Here is a 16,124-nt window from a genome sequence, read left to right as displayed (position 1 = left end):
ACTCCTTTTTTTTAAAAAAGTAGTATATTTCTACTCCTTATTTAAAAAAAGTAGTATTTCTACTCTTTTTTTTAAAAAAGTAGTATTTCTACTCCATTTTTAAAAAGTATTATTTCTACTAGTTTTTTTTTTAAATAGTTATTAAAAAAAAGTAGTATATTTCTAATAATTTGTTTAAAAAAAGTGGTATATTTCTACTCCTTTTTTAAAAAAGTATTATTTCTACTCCTTTTTAAAAAAAAATAGTATTTCTACTTCTTTTTTTTAAAAAAAGTAGTATATTTCTAATAATTTTTTTAAAAAAAGTAGTATAATTCTACTCCTTTTTTTAAAAAAGTAGTATTTCTACTCCTTTTTTAGAAAAAGTAATATTTTTACTCCTTTTTTAAAAAAAGTAGTATTTTTACTCCTTTTTATAAAAAGTAGTATTTCTACTCCTTTTTTAAAAAAAGTTATATTTCTACTCCTTTTTTTAAAACAAGTGGTATTTCTACTACTTTTTTTTTAAAGTAGTGTTTCTACTCCCTTTTTTGCCTGATGTTACAAATGATTGGCTTCTTTTCCTACAACCGCAATTGGTTTGACATTTGCATTTGTGTTTTTTTTTGTCCGGTATTGTTCTTAAACATTACCTTGTCCACCTGTCATATAAAAACCTCGCTCGTTTTTTTACTTCAAAGTTCTTTATCACATTGCGATCTTGAACTTTCTAAACTTTATACAACCCAGCATTCGATTTGACTCTGCGCACAAAAGAATCAGAGCATTTAACATTACAATCTGCTTTTCTGATTGAAGTGTTTGGTGATCTTCGGAAGAGTTCTTCTTCAGATGAATCTTCAGATATTTCACGTACTTTTTTTTCGCTGTCCATTTTGACCGAAATAACTGTTGTTAATGAATGATTAAGAAAATATAATATCTGACATATTTTTAAAAGCTAGCGTGACTCCAAATCTTGCGTTTCTCCATTTTTGAAGTTTGGTCTCTCTTCTATCTAGTGGTTTCATAGTTCCTAGTAATTTAAAATAATCGAAGGCTGTTTGAAAATGGATTTATTGTTTTGAATAAATTTTGAGTTTTTCTTTCTTAGAAGTTTGGTTTCTGTTCTACCACTAATCCAAAGATTATACGCTTTTTTGAGCAAATATTTGCCATGTGTGACCCTACCTTTTGTAATTTAAATGAACTCAGCTTAAAAATTTCAATTTATCTTTGAAAATAGCTTTGTCGTTTTGAACCAATTTTCGAAACAAGTTTTTTCGTCTGAACGAGGTAACTCCAAAACTAGTTTTTCGCTCCATTAGTTATTTAATTTTATATGAGTAAATAAAATGAAGCAGTAGGAGGGACTACTGATATCTTGGGTGTTTTAAATGCTAATATAGTCAATTCTTTGAACCGATCTGTGAGGAATCGATCGTAATGGAAAATGTTCCGCGATTTGCGGTAGTTATTATTTCTCTAAAGTCATCTTTCAAACAAATTACCACTTCGCATAGCTGTAGTCGAATAAACAGGCTGATAGATTTGGACCGTCCTTCAATAAATTCACTTTTGAAATTGAATTTATTTTTGATGTCAGGTGTGCCATTCATTTAATGTCTAAATTTTCAAAAAGTTTGTTGTTTCAGGCTAATTTAAGAGCTGCATTCTGCCTTCTCATCAGCGTCCATCTGATCTATAGTTTGTCCGGTTAAATTGCCAAAACGATCACGATCTAACTGTTCTCGTACCTCTAAGGGTACTGCTCCATTGCAATGGATCACGCATAATTAGGTGATCCATTATCGCGATATTTATTTAACGTGTAGCATGCAGTATTGATGGATCACGATCCAAATTGCAGAATAACCTAATTTTGCGTGATCCGGTCGGTCAGAAATTAGATCAACTAATCACCGTTTAAGACAGAAGTTTGTTATTGTTAAGCAATTAAAAGAATTTAGTTTATTACTGTTTTTATTACGAATGTTTTTTTTTATTTCATCTGGTTATCAAAAAAGATTTATCAAAAATAAATTAATAAAAAAAAAAATATGAAAAGATATAAAAGTTAAATTCTTAGAAAAACTAAATAAATGTACATTATTAAACATTAAATCAAATTTATATATTGTTTCAAATATATAATTGATTAAAGTCTTCATTGAAATGGGGAGAAAAGAAGTATTAGTTAATAACTTACATAAATACATATTTAGAAAAAATTTATTGTTAAAGCTTACATAAAACAAATACATATAAATACAGCCGGTTGGAAATTTCACAAAGCGGCTTTAATTTCAGCAGTGTTAATATAACCTGATCACATCCCTTTTACAATTATTTTCTGATAAATATCAGCAAGGGTCATTTATCAGAAAGTGATATTGCGTTGTGTTATCTTAACACTGTTGAAAAAGAAAACCGCCTTGTAATCATTTCCATCGGGACATATTCAAATAGTGCGTTCTAGGTAGAAAAAAGAAATTAAATATTTTGTACAAATGCTACTAAAACTACTGGGGGTGAGGGGTCAGAAACACAAAACGTGCAGAAAATTGTAACATCAATTTTTCTCCGAAAGAAAAATAGAAGTTCAATTTAGACATTGCTAAGATTTGACAATGCTAACAAAGTATACATATAATACGAGTATTTATGTCAATGTGATGAGTAAATAGTGTGTTAATTTGAATTCTAATTCTAAAGTGTCTCCAAGGCCGTAGGTCCATTTGGACTTCCCTCCAATTTGCGCCAAACAACATTGCACATTTCTCGCACTAACGCCTTCTCACCATCGTCCATCTGATCTATAGTTTGTCCGGTTAAATTGCCCAAACGATCGCGTTCTAACTGCTCTCGTACTTCTAAGACCTGTAATGCTCGTACCACAGCTTCCGGTCGGCCAGAAATGGGATCAACTAAGCCCTCGTTTAAAGCAGAAGTTTGTTGTTGATTTGATTGTTTTTGGTTGTGTGTTGTTGATGACGCTGGTATGTTGGCGGATAAATGTGGCGGTGGCTGTGGTGGTTGCACTTGACGGCGTTGCTGCAGAGGACTTAGTATATTTGCTGTGGGTGTGGGAGTTTTTGAAGAAACATTGGTGTCATTACGTTCCTTTTCCAGTTGTTGTATACGTCGTTCCAGCGATCGCACGTATTGTAGGGTTTGATCTTGAAGTGTTGATCGTAAATGTAGATCCTGTGAATAATAATAATATAGGTTAGTTTAGTTGTATATAAGAGTAGAAATACTTTAATAGGACTTTTGAAAGAAGTACAAAGTGTTGTGTTGTCACAATTACCAGAGACTTTCAATACCTAAAGTTAACTAATTATGTATAAAGATTTGAGTGTACTCACCGGCAATTGACTTTCATAGTTTCTCAAAGCTGTCATATTTTCATCAGCATTCGTACTTGAACTAGAACCATCACCGTCATCCCTTAATGTGTTACGTGAACTGGCGCCACAATTAACGCATATGGAGTTGGCAGCTATGTGAGCACGTTCTTCGTCCAAATACAAACACAGTTCCTTTAATTCCAAATTGTCTGTTATCAGCTCTTGTTGTTTATCATCCAATTGGCGCAATTTATTCTGTAAGCGATATTTAGAAAATATTTAATGATCAGCAATAAATAAGATAAATTACATCTTAATAATAAAAATAAAGAAATTTGAACCCACCTGATAAGCAGCCACTTCTTGTCTCATAACACTTGCTGTATATCTGCCAAATCTTTGCCATTCTCTGGCCAGTTTCCGGCCCTTTTGGCGATCATCATCCAGGAAACAACACAGATCTCGCAGCTCCTGATTGTCATCCATTAATCTTTGATTTTGTTCTTTAAGCGAGCGCAACTCATTAATTAACGATTGCAGTTGGCGATTTTGTTCGGCTGTTAAGCGGCCCGTTGAGGGTGCTATGCCACCAGTACCGCTAGAAGTTACCGAAGCATTTGGTGAAGGATGATCTTGATCGGGTTTTCGTACAAATTTTAACATATCCTGGTGCTGTTGTTGTTGCTGTTGCTCGGCTGAAGGCTGTTGGTGTGTAGAATGACCGTTTGATGTTGTTTGATTGACGCTACGTAATCTCTGCTGCTGCAATTGAGCTTGATGATTATTTTGTTGTTGCTGTCTTTGTGGTAGACTGTAACGTGTGGAATTTGGTGGGTTCTTCAAAGTGTCTGGTATAAAAACACTGGAAAGCTGAGGAATATCGGGCGGATATTTGAGATTATTTAAGTGGTTGCTTGATGTTTCCGTGGAGAAATAAGAAGGATATGCTGGTTTTGTGCCGCTACTTAATCGTTGGGTATTTAAATTTTTCAAAATACCTGTTGTGGGGTTAGAGTTGCTCTGGGGCTGTGGTGGAGGTTGATAGCGTGGCGGTATAGAATGGGCTGGTGCTTTAAGACTGTGGCCTGCAGATTTAAGCGTTTGTAAATGATAGAAACTTCGTCGTGTTGCGGGATTTTCTGTTGTTGTAGTGGATGTTGGGTGCGTGGTGTTATTATTTGACTCTGCGGTTGCTTGAGCGTTACGTTGTTGTGCCTGTGAGGACGGCTGGTGAATTGTTGCTATTGTTTGCAATTGATTTGCTTGCGTTGGAGCTGAAGCAGTTGAAGTTGTCGAATTTAGTAAGTTAATGGTTTGTTGTTGTTGTTGCAGCTGCTGCTGCTGATGTTGTTGTTGCTGCTGTTGCAACGACACAGAAGGTATTAACGAACGTTTTTGATGTTGTTGTTGAGGGGCTTGCAATTTCGTGGTTACTGCTGATAATTTTGCGGAATGTTGTTGCTGAGCTGCATGCAAGTTGTTATATGATTTTTGCAATTGTTGCTCTTGCTCCTGATGATAGTTATGATGATGCGTTTGATTACGATGGGGATTAGGTGTTAAGGATTTACTTTGCGTTGTATTAGCTCCTGCCGTGGTTTTGTTTGATATATTAGAAGTAGCAGTATTCGCACTAACAATCAAATTTCCATTAATTTTATGTTGATTACTAACGGCGGACATTGTCTTCGTCTTCGTGCTGATGTCTTGGTGATGTCATAAAGCAATAGTGCTGTGTAATATTAAGAAGATTTTCGTACATGAAAATCCACTTTAAAGTATTTTGTTGAAAAACATTTTGTTGTAGTTCAATTTAATGCAAATCACCTTTAAACTGAAGTATGATGAATCTGCAAAATAAATTTATGTAATTAGCAAGTTTTTTTTTGTATTTTTTAATCTCATATTACAATTTGCTTTAAAATTTAAACATTTTTCATGGCTTGCAAAATTTGTTTCTTTTTTTTTCTTGCACGCATGCATTCATATGTACAGTGTAAGACAAAACAAATTAATTAATTTTAAGTAGTTTGTTAAAAATATTCAAACTTTAAAGTCAAAGAAGAAATAAAAGTAAATAATGGAAAAAAAACAAGAGTTATATATTCGTTTGTGCCGAATCGTGTATACCCATCATCAATATGTGGTGTTGGCCTTCTATGGGGACTTCAAAGAGTATTCCGGGGGACTAGGTGAAATATGTCCCATTTCTAATACTTAACAAACCTTATCAACAGATAGTATTTACGGATTTGCTGCCAGCAAGTTCCCTTCGTTTTGGCCCCATCCTGTTTTCAACATACAGACAGACGGAGGAACTAGATCGCCTTAGAATCTTATGAGGGCTTAATATTCAAAATTAACTTGAATTTTTACTACAAAAAGTTTCGTGTTTTTTTAATTTCTTACTTTGGAATAAGATTTATGTTCATCATATTTTTACCATCACTGTAAGCTTGTAAAACTGTATAATTTATACAACTCCAGTTGTTATTATTACATAGTTTATCGTAATTAAATTGTCATCGTGACTTTACATATATACATACATCCATAATACTTATACATACATGTATTTACGTACATATATGTATATGTAAGTACAAATGTACTTTAAATAGTAGAAAGTGAAATACTAGACAGATTGCATATAATGGTTGTGACACTACTCATGTAAAGCCAACCATAAAAATTAGGTTGACAAACTCAAAGTGTTCCACAATTTTATTTAAAAAAAAAGTGATTTCAAAACAGTGAATCGAATTATTGTTAACTAAACAACATAAAATTAGTAGCTTTTTGCTAAAAGATAAAAGTTAAACAGAAAATGTTCATAAAAGTAATAAATTAATTCCTAAAAGTACTGATGATGTTTAAATATTAAGAAGTTTCTTTTAATTTTTATTTATAACCAGATATAATTATTGTTTTATAGAGCAAGATTAGAGTTTTACAAAACCCACTACCTACAGCATGGTTTTTAAGCCCTTTTTATACCCTTCGCCATGAGTGGCAATGGTATATATAAGTTTGTCATTCCGTTTGTAATTTCTACATTTTTCATTTGCGACCCCACAAAGTATATACATATATTCTGGATCGTTATAGATATGTATGTTGAAATCAACTTTCCGTAGCCCCTATATAACTTACATACATAATTCATATATCAATATATCGGGAATTCTTCCAGCTCGGTTGCTATTTAATCGACAAAATCGGCCCACAAATGGCTGAGATATAATAAAAAAAACCGGGACAACCTCGATGTTTGCCCTATTTTTGATCCATATCTGGACAATATGGATATCTAATGATAGATATTTCAAAGTAACGATGTATATAAGGCTATAGTAAGTTGCACCTACAATGGGTCAAAATCGGGAAAAATATTTTTTAACCCGAATTTTTTTTTTCATCAAAAAAGTTTTTTTGTCATAAATTCTTTTTCCAAAAATTTTTTTTTTTAAAATTAAAAATAAATAAAAATTTTTTAGAAAACAATTTGGAAAAAAAAATTTAAAGTTTAATTTTGTTTAAATAATAATATTAAAAAAAATATGTTTAAGTATAATTTGGTGAAGGGTATATAAGATTCGGCACAGCCGAATATAGCTCTCTTACTTGTTTTGGTTTTCATTGAAATTTGAACTCAACTTAAAGTATAAGAAACGTAAACCTGGAAATAAGACGTAATATTTAAAGAACAAACAACAAATAAAATAACGTTAAACACAAATTTTCAGATTTGCATCTGTAAAATGTTTCAAACAGAGTCATAATTGCGGGATACTCAAATTAGTACAGTTGTTCACTTTTTAGTACTTTAAAAATATTATAAGTGGAGCGTTATGTTAGGCTATAACTTTATTATATGTATTCTAAAACTTATGAGGTGTATGACTTAAAAATGCGTGATTTTTTTAAAATTGTTAGCTTTTATTATGAAACATTTGTATAATATAAATTTATTCAAAGTATTGGCCATTGTTAGCTATGACCTTTTTCCATCTTTCTGGCAACATATTAATTCTGAGCCAGAAGAACTGCTCATCTTTTGAGGTCAAGAACTTATCAAGTCAATATCGGATACCCTGTTCTGAAGTGAAGCGTATCACAGAGAGAGCGTTCTGCATCGATCGAAGCAAATAGTAGACGGACGGGGCAAGGTTTGGACTTCCCAACATGTGGCCTAGCGTTATCATGGTGGAATATTACGATTTCATGTCGGGACGCATATTCTGGGAGTTTTTCGGCCAATGCTCGCTTCAAGCGAATCAGTTGTGTTCGATGCTAATTCCCTGTTATGGTCTAGATAGGACAGTGTGGTATCGGCTAGTTGGCTGGGCTTCACTTACGATCTCTTACATTTCGGGTTATTGTAATGGATCTATTTTTCATCGCAAGTAATGATTCGGTGCAAAAATGATTTTCTTTTATAGCGTTCAGACATGCAAAATCGTCTTTCAAGGTGTCTCAGCTTCAATTCGTATGGTAACTAATTTCCCTGCTTTTGGATGAATCCTGCTGCTCGCAAACGTTTTGAAATTGCAGCTTGAGTAGCTCTCAATGATTTAGGCCTGGACGATCTTTGTCTTCCGTGTCAAAATCACTGCGGATGGAACACATTCAACATAAGCTTTGGGGAACAAGCGATGTGCTTTAGCGGCATTTTTTTCCAATTAAAGAAGTAAAGCAAAACTTCCCGCATATGACGCTTTTTTAACATTTGAAATCGAAGCAAAAAAAAAACTTTGTTGTTTACACTATAATGTGGCCTATTAACGATATAAATTCACAAATAGATGTCACATAGTTGGACTTCAAACTTCTTTGAGTCTCACGATGTGAAATTAGCAATTCCCTCATTTGTTAGTAAACCGTATATGGTGAAATGATACACTTTGACTTACACAATAGGTCTAAAATCACTTGGAGAGGTTCACTATGAATTAAAAAGCATGTGGGGGATCCCATGAACTCAAGAAGTTGCTTGGACGAAGAGCAATAACAATTTGTACAAAACTTCTAACGATTGGCCAACTCTTCATAATTTCAAGCTTAAGACTGTCCCAGATTAATTAGTTTATCAAGAGTGATTGGACAGGAACCATAGAGAAAATGGTGGACGGGCCTTTATATTTTTAAGAGACCTCAACTTAATGTTAATTATCTCAATACTGAATTAGGAAATGTCAGGAATTCATTTAATAAAACCATTCCCAAAAAAATAATTCTTTAGTTTTTATTTTAATAGAATTCATTCATAATAAAATTCGATTAAACTTTTGTTAATTCAAATATAACAAATTAAATAAAAAACATTTTCAGAAGTTATAGATTTGCATTGAAGAAAACGTTAATCATTCAATAAATACTATGAAGATATTTTATAATGGATTTGAATTAACTTGAACTTCAATGATTTAATAAGAAATTAGTTCTATAAAGAATGAATTCTCAAAGGAATAATTTCAAAAAGTTTGAAGTACATAGGAATTTGGCCTATGAGTTAATTCGTAATTATTATTTAATTATTTGAGGGAATGGATAAGAGATAAAATTGAGTTTGATTTTGAAAATATAATATAATTAAGAAATAAATCTTTCGAACTTTTGTTTGTAATAAATTTAAATTTAAGAAAAATTTAATTATTCCACAAGGAATTAATTCCAGAAATAATAATTTCTTAAAGGAATGAATTCAATAAGTTTGAAGTACCAAGGAGTTAGTTTATGAATATTTAATTGTATAGTTTCGAAATCAAATTTAAAATGAATTTGAAAATTGAATTATGAATTAATTCTTTCGAACCTTTGAAGCCTATTTGAATACAAAAAAGTATAATTCTTAAAAATACTTTAGTTCTCATGTTTCATCACTACTACAGAACCTTGGTTGGAGATGTAGAGAATTAAAATAAGCGATTGAATAAAAGAAAAATGAACAACTGAACTGAAACCATGTGAAAAGTCATCATCTCACAGTTTACAATGTTGGTACAACAACGTCAACGTAACGTCGTCATCATCAACGCCACAAAACACAAATCTAAATCTGTCAAGGGATCGAGCTGTGCCGCCACACAAATTGCAAAATACCAACCAAAAAAAATTAAACAAACATAAAAAATACACAAAACCAAAGCAAAATAATACTGAAAAATCGAATCGAAATAACGCCAAAAATAACTTCGTGTGTCTGAGTTACGGTTAATGAGCAGTAATGCTACATTGATTACCCGGCTTGACTTGAAGGCATTCAGTTTCGTGTATATGATTTGCAATGTACAACTGACTGACTAGTGAATACTATAGTACGGAAATGGGAAAAGATATACAAGAAGAAAACAAAAACAAACCCCAAAAAATGTTGTTCACATAATGTCAAAAATAAAACCAAAAAAATATAAAGAAAACAATCAAAATAATACTTATTTATACTTATACAAATAGTGCTCGTAAAGTTATACACACAGATCCATACTTACTTACATATGGGCAATTCCATATCATCGTACGTGACATTTGTACGCCTATAGAGTGAAATAGATTTTTCAAAAATAAAAGTATCTGAAAAATAATTTGGTCTTTATGTTCAGATTCAGAGGGTACTATATTTTAAAATAATAATATTGAAATATTGTTGTCGAAAATATTAAGCGAAATAAAGGTATATCGTACGTGACATAAAACGGAACTCATTTTGAGGTACATGTAGAAATATGCGAAAATATTCGACTCATGAGAGGCGTTATGTTTTCTTTTAATTTCTTACACTAAACGAAATATTTTTCCTTTACAATCCGTCATATTTAAATAAAAACAATCTTTGGATGATTTTATAATAAATAAAATTTAATATCGTACGTGACATACCGTACGTGACAGATTTTTCTCTTATAATAAAACAATATATATTCTGTAAATATATGTATACAAAAACTAAAAAAATTAATAGAAAATATACATTCGGTTTCAATAAACAATTTGACAATAGCAAAAAAGCAATCAGAGTCAAATTCATTTCATACTACAAGTTAATTGGGAGCCTAGTTTTCGCCGCAATTTTAGCCTTAAACATACCTAAAACATTAAAAATTTAAAAATAATCAGTTTAAACTATTATTTTTGTCTTTAAAATGTTGTAATATGATCTAAATACATTCACATAGTAACATTTTATTATTTTCTTCTATTCAAATCATCTTGAAAAAAAAGTTTCAAGGATTTTTGTTTTTTCAGTCGTGGTAGCGATTCTCGTGGAATTGCTCATATGGATGGATGTGTGAATGTAAGTAAGTATTTTAACGTGTCTGAAATTCTTTGATTCATGGTTCTTATTGAGTGGGATTTTTTTTCTTCTTTGGTTTGTTTGTTGTTTTTATTAATAATGATAGCGATTGGTCTGATACTCATATTAAAAGATCTTACAATGGGGAGAAGAATTATTCAATTCATTGTACATACATACGTACAAACGTTAACAGAGTTTTACACATTTACAGTGAGACTTTGTTCCTACTTGAAAAGGAAATAAATTTTTACCAAGCTTGGTTTGTTTTCATATACTTAATTTATGTATATGTGCCCCCTACAATTCATTGTCTAGGTACATAAATTGTTTGTTATGTTTTTCGAAATTATGTTTACAGATCAGTCTTACATGATACTAGATGAAAACAATATTTGATGCGTTTTAATCAAAAGTTCGAAAGAATTAATTCTTAACTAAATTTTCAACACCAGTTTAAATTATTGTCTCTTAACGATTGCATTAAAGAATTATTTGCGATTGAATTCATATGCTTAATTTTTTAGTACTTTAAATGTATTGAATTCATTGCTTTGGCAATTAATTCGTTGTAGAGTTAATTCCTTATTGAATCATTCAAGTTTTTTTTAATTCAATTCATTATAAAATAGCTTAATAAAATTAATTAAGATATTAAATGTTTCTTCAATTCAAATCAATTACAAAAAGGTCTTGGTTTTATGCAGAGATCGAAAATAACTCGTCCATATACCAAAAAACCCAATTTGTGATTTATATTTTTGTGATAAAAATAAATCACTGAAAATAATAGTTATAAAATGATTTTTATTTAAATGGTTTGGTATGATCTTTATTCGTTTTTGTTGGTTTTTAATGGTTTGGTGTGAGATAAACAACTCATTTGTTCTTCTTCTTAATAACTGTTACTTTCTCTTTCATTTACATACAATAACATTATTAGTAATTTTTAACAAATTATGGAAATAATATGATAAGTATGAAGTAATTAAGACTGAGTAACAGAAATTAGATTTTTTTTAAAAAATTGTTATTAATCTTTTGATAAATTTTATATATTTAATCGTTGATTTTCATCAAATGCATTTTTGCGATTTATTTTTCATGTTCGCAAATAAAAGTCACAAGCTGACCTTTACGAAAAAAATAAATTATGAATCACTCATCCAGATTATTTGTGTTTGTTTCCTTTCTGCTTCTCTCAACATCAAACCTAAAATGTTCTCGAATAAATCACTCTCTCAGTGATATATCACAAAAAAATATTTTTAAATGGCTGCGAATGAGAATTTACCATTGAAATGAAAGTGAACCCGTTATTTTCGGTCTCTGGTTTTATGAAATGAATTGCTGATATTTATAAATCTGAATTATGATTTTTAAATTGAATAAATCTTAAAGTTAAGTGATTAATAATTCGAAGCTATGATTAATTCTTAATTAAATTTTATATATTATCCCTTCCATTAAAAAAAAATCTGTACGAAATAATCCATAGACTTAATTTCTCAGTACTTCAAACGTATAATCATTCAAGTTTTCTTTTATTGTAATGGCGTATCTTTTGAACACCGTTTTTGTTTTTAATAACTTATAGGTCATTTTGAATGGTACATATCTGTCATTTATTCTCAGTTAGTTATTGAAGATTATAGTGTAAACAATAAAGCTTTTTTAATTTGAAAATGTCAAATTTTATGACAACAAATCGTCAAATGCGGGAAGTTTTGCTTTACTTCTTTTTTAATTTGAAAAAAGTGCCGATGAAGCACACCGATTGCACACCAATTTTTATGATGAATATGTGAAGGAATGAATGATGATTTCTCGGTTCAGGACGCATTACTTCATGAAGATTGTTGTCAAACTCTCAAAAGCTTGCAAAATCATTGGGAGCTACTCAAGACTTTTGTGAGCAGCAGTATTCATCCAAAAGCAGCTAAATTGGGTACCATACGAATTGAAGCCGAGAGACATTGAAAGTCGATTTTGCATATCCGAAATGATGTTTGAACGCTATAAAAGAAACCAATTTTTCCACCGAATCATTTTGGATTTGCAAAATCGTCTTTCGAATTTTGTGACAACAAAGCGTCATATGCAGGAAGTTTTGCTTTACTTCTTTAATTTAAAAAAAGTGCCGCTGAAGCACACCGATTGCTCACCAAAGCTTATAATGAATGTGTTCCATCGTTTTCAACGTGCGACAGATGGTTTGTTCGGTTCAGAAGTGGTGATTTTGACAAGACAAAGGGGTGGGCCAGCCAAAAATGTTTGAAGACCAATAATTGGAGTTATTACTCCATGGAGATTGTTTTCAAACTCAACAAGAGCTTATAAAATCATTGAGAGCTACTCATGCGGAAATTTCAAAACATTTGCGAGCAGCAGGATTCATCCAAAAGCAGGGAAATTGGGTACCATACGAATTGAAGCCGAGAGACCTTGAAAGACGATTTTGCATATCCAAAATCATTTTAGCACCGAATCATTACTTGCTATGAAATGCATCCATTACCATAACCCGAAGCGTAAGAGATCATATGTGAAGCCCGGCTAACTATCCAAATCGACACCAAAGCCAAATATCCATGGCGCTAAGGTTATGCTCTGTATAAGGTGCGAGCTAAATGGTCCTATCTATTATGAGGTGCTGAAATCTGATCAGACCATCACATGGAACCTGTACCGAATGCAAATGATTCGTTTGAAGCGAGCATTTTCCGAAAAACGCCCAGAATATGCTGCCAAACATGAAATCGTAATATTCCAACATTACAACGTCCGGCCACATTATGCAATACCTGTTAAAAACAATTTAGAATGAAGCCTCACCCGCCTTCTAGTTCAGACCTTGACCAGTCCAAATACTGTTTGTTTCGATCGTTGCAGAACGCTCTCTCTGGGATACGCTTCACTTTGATTCGTTCCTTCTTTGACTCGGAATCCATATGTTCCAGAAAAATGAGAAAAGTTCTAACAATTGAATAAATTTATATTGTACAAATAATTCAAAATAAAAGAACAAATTTGAAAAAAATGCATTTTTAAGTCATACACCCAATCTATCTACATACATATATAAAAATGAAATGGTCCATGCATGTATGTAATGGCATTACTGAATTTAAAAATTCCGGATAAAACTCGGATTTTTTTAGTCCAGTCAACTGTAATAAAAAAACTTCCTAAAGTATGCAGTACAAATTTAGATATTTTATTTGCAAATAAATAAGAACAGGCAGGTTTATGTGGGTTTGAGAAACTTGAAGAACTAACATTAGTAAATGTTACCGGGCGACTAGTAGCTTAATAACATTTTTTAAATCATTAAATTTTTCTTTACTTCAAATCTAGTACAAAAAGGCTTTAGACAAAATTTTTCAATTTATTTTGTAAAAGATTAAAAACAAAACCAAAACAAATTGAATGCAGAACAAATATTTTCATTAAATTTGGATTATATTCGAATTAACAAAAATTTTATCGTTAAGACGTTGAATTTTATTTGAATTATTTCAATTTTAAATTAATAGGACAATATATTAATTCCTATCAAATAAAAGCTTTTGAATGATCCCAAAGAATTTGTTTTGTTGGGAATGGCTTTATATAAGAACTTTATAAATTGAATTAATCAAATCGCAGCTCTGCTTTGTTTTTAAGATTTTGAAATCCCTAAAGATTCTATAAATTTTGATGATTTTTATTATTAAGTTAAATTTCTTTAAAATCGGAAATGGCAAATTCAACTGCTTTCTGTCTGTCTCCCTTTATAAATTTTATAACAAAATAGCATATAATTGTTTTTAATTTGTTTAAAGCCACATAACTAAACAACCCATTAAAGATGATTTTAATTAAGGAAAAACGGCATGACGCTCTTAAAACGTTACTGTACGTCGTTGTTTTCAAAGTACACACATGCGTTTTTATTATTGTACAAAAACTTAACTTTTTTACAATGTTCAAGGTTGAACATTTTAAGTTTAATTTTTTGATTGTACAACTAATAACTTCAATGCTGGCTTGTTAAGAGTGTAACAAAAAAAAAGAAATAATAATAATAAATAATAATGGAATTATCAATTATGTATTAAAGAAAAATAAATTACTAAGCAAGCAATCAAATCAAATAACAAAGTCACAATTCAATCTATGGCTTCCTCATTAATTAAACTGAGAATAGAAACTTTGTAATACAGCTGATTGCAGAATGATTGTATAATCAGATAAAGTGTATAGATACGTTCAATGCTTAACAGTGGTTAATTTTAAGGCAGTAAAAAAATTAACAGATTCAGAGCTGTCAAATGCAGTGATCAATGATCATTATGATTTGTATACAGATTTTAAAAAGTAAATTTTTTTAATTACAAGGACTTTTAAATAAATGTTAGTAATTTACTTTACATACTAACATTATGGTTAGGCCTCTAGTTTAAAAAAAATATTTAGTACCTCCATTTTATCAAAACAATTTTAATTTTTATTTGATAAATCTAAAAACTATCTTAAAATTTATTGCTTAAACAGAGTGTTGGCGAATAGCTTATAAAATCATACAATAATTTAAAATAAAAAAGTAAATTCAATTAAAAATTCAAATAACGTGGGCGCCTTCTTTTAAGTACAATTTGCTTATAAACAAATAGATTCTATAATTTAACAGACTAAGTAATTGAAAATATAAGATAAATTTAAACGTATATGAAACATATGAAAAGTACATACTCTGTACGTAAACAGATTAACTTCAATTCTGTATGCATGTATTATTTATACATTGGTGTATCTATCTACAAATTTGTGTTAGAGTATAGACTTTCATATATACATACTTACTTATACATATGTACTTAAATACATAAGTACATTATTTGTATGTGGTAACTTTCGATTTTGTAAACCAGTAGTTGGAGATTTAAAATTGTTTTGCCATTTAGTTTTATACTGTAGGTATTTTGAACGGCATATTTGTTTAAATGTTTTGTTTGTAAATTAATTTTTGATGGTTCCAAAAGTATGCTCACAGCTTAAAAGGATGTGATATTTGGATTCATCCTCCAAAAAATTTTTCGAAAAATTTTTCTATCAAAACTCGCACTGTTAAAAGTTATGACTTCCCGGACTTTTTTCTTTCCCGGGCTGAAATTTAAATATTGTTTCATTCCCGTGAATTCCCTGGAATTTTTTAACACTAAATTAAACAAAAACCAGAAACATTTTTTCGTATAAATTGACTTATAATTTTAAAAGGGTTTTGAAAGAAGTATAAAATAACTATATTTGGTTGTTGGTCCAGCCTTTATAAGGGTTTTTAATTTAATAGTGTTATCTGATCGGTATTGTTACAGTATTAGTTTTAATCAGTATGAAATCAATAAATTCGTTGTTTAATTAAAAAAGATTAGAATGTTAAATCTATAAAAGTGCGTAGAAATTTTTTAAATCTGATTGTAGATAAAAAAAAATTGAACCACTATTATTGTAATTATTTT

The 16,124-nt window shown here is 30.5% G+C and overlaps 1 protein-coding gene across 1 annotated transcript in view; it reads right to left on the bottom strand.

The window, feature by feature from the left end:
• Nucleotides 1–1,944: 1,944 nt before the first annotated feature.
• Nucleotides 1,945–16,124, bottom strand: part of Ccdc85 (coiled-coil domain-containing protein 85) — a 32,316-nt gene continuing 18,136 nt past the window's right edge. Inside the window, exons 2-4 of the mRNA XM_065501161.1 lie at nt 3,675–5,179; nt 3,348–3,584; nt 1,945–3,186 (exon numbers count right to left, since the gene is read on the bottom strand). Coding sequence (XP_065357233.1) covers nt 2,689–3,186; nt 3,348–3,584; nt 3,675–5,012 — 2,073 coding nt within the window. The 5' untranslated portion in view covers nt 5,013–5,179 and the 3' untranslated portion in view covers nt 1,945–2,688. The remainder of the gene's footprint in view (nt 3,187–3,347; nt 3,585–3,674; nt 5,180–16,124) is intronic.

Source organism: Calliphora vicina, chromosome 2, assembly GCF_958450345.1.
Source record: "Calliphora vicina chromosome 2, idCalVici1.1, whole genome shotgun sequence".
In the NCBI taxonomy this organism is placed as follows: Eukaryota; Metazoa; Arthropoda; class Insecta; order Diptera; family Calliphoridae; genus Calliphora; species Calliphora vicina.
The sequence above is the reverse complement of the archived record's forward strand: the minus strand, read 5'-3'. Positions and strand labels throughout refer to the sequence as shown.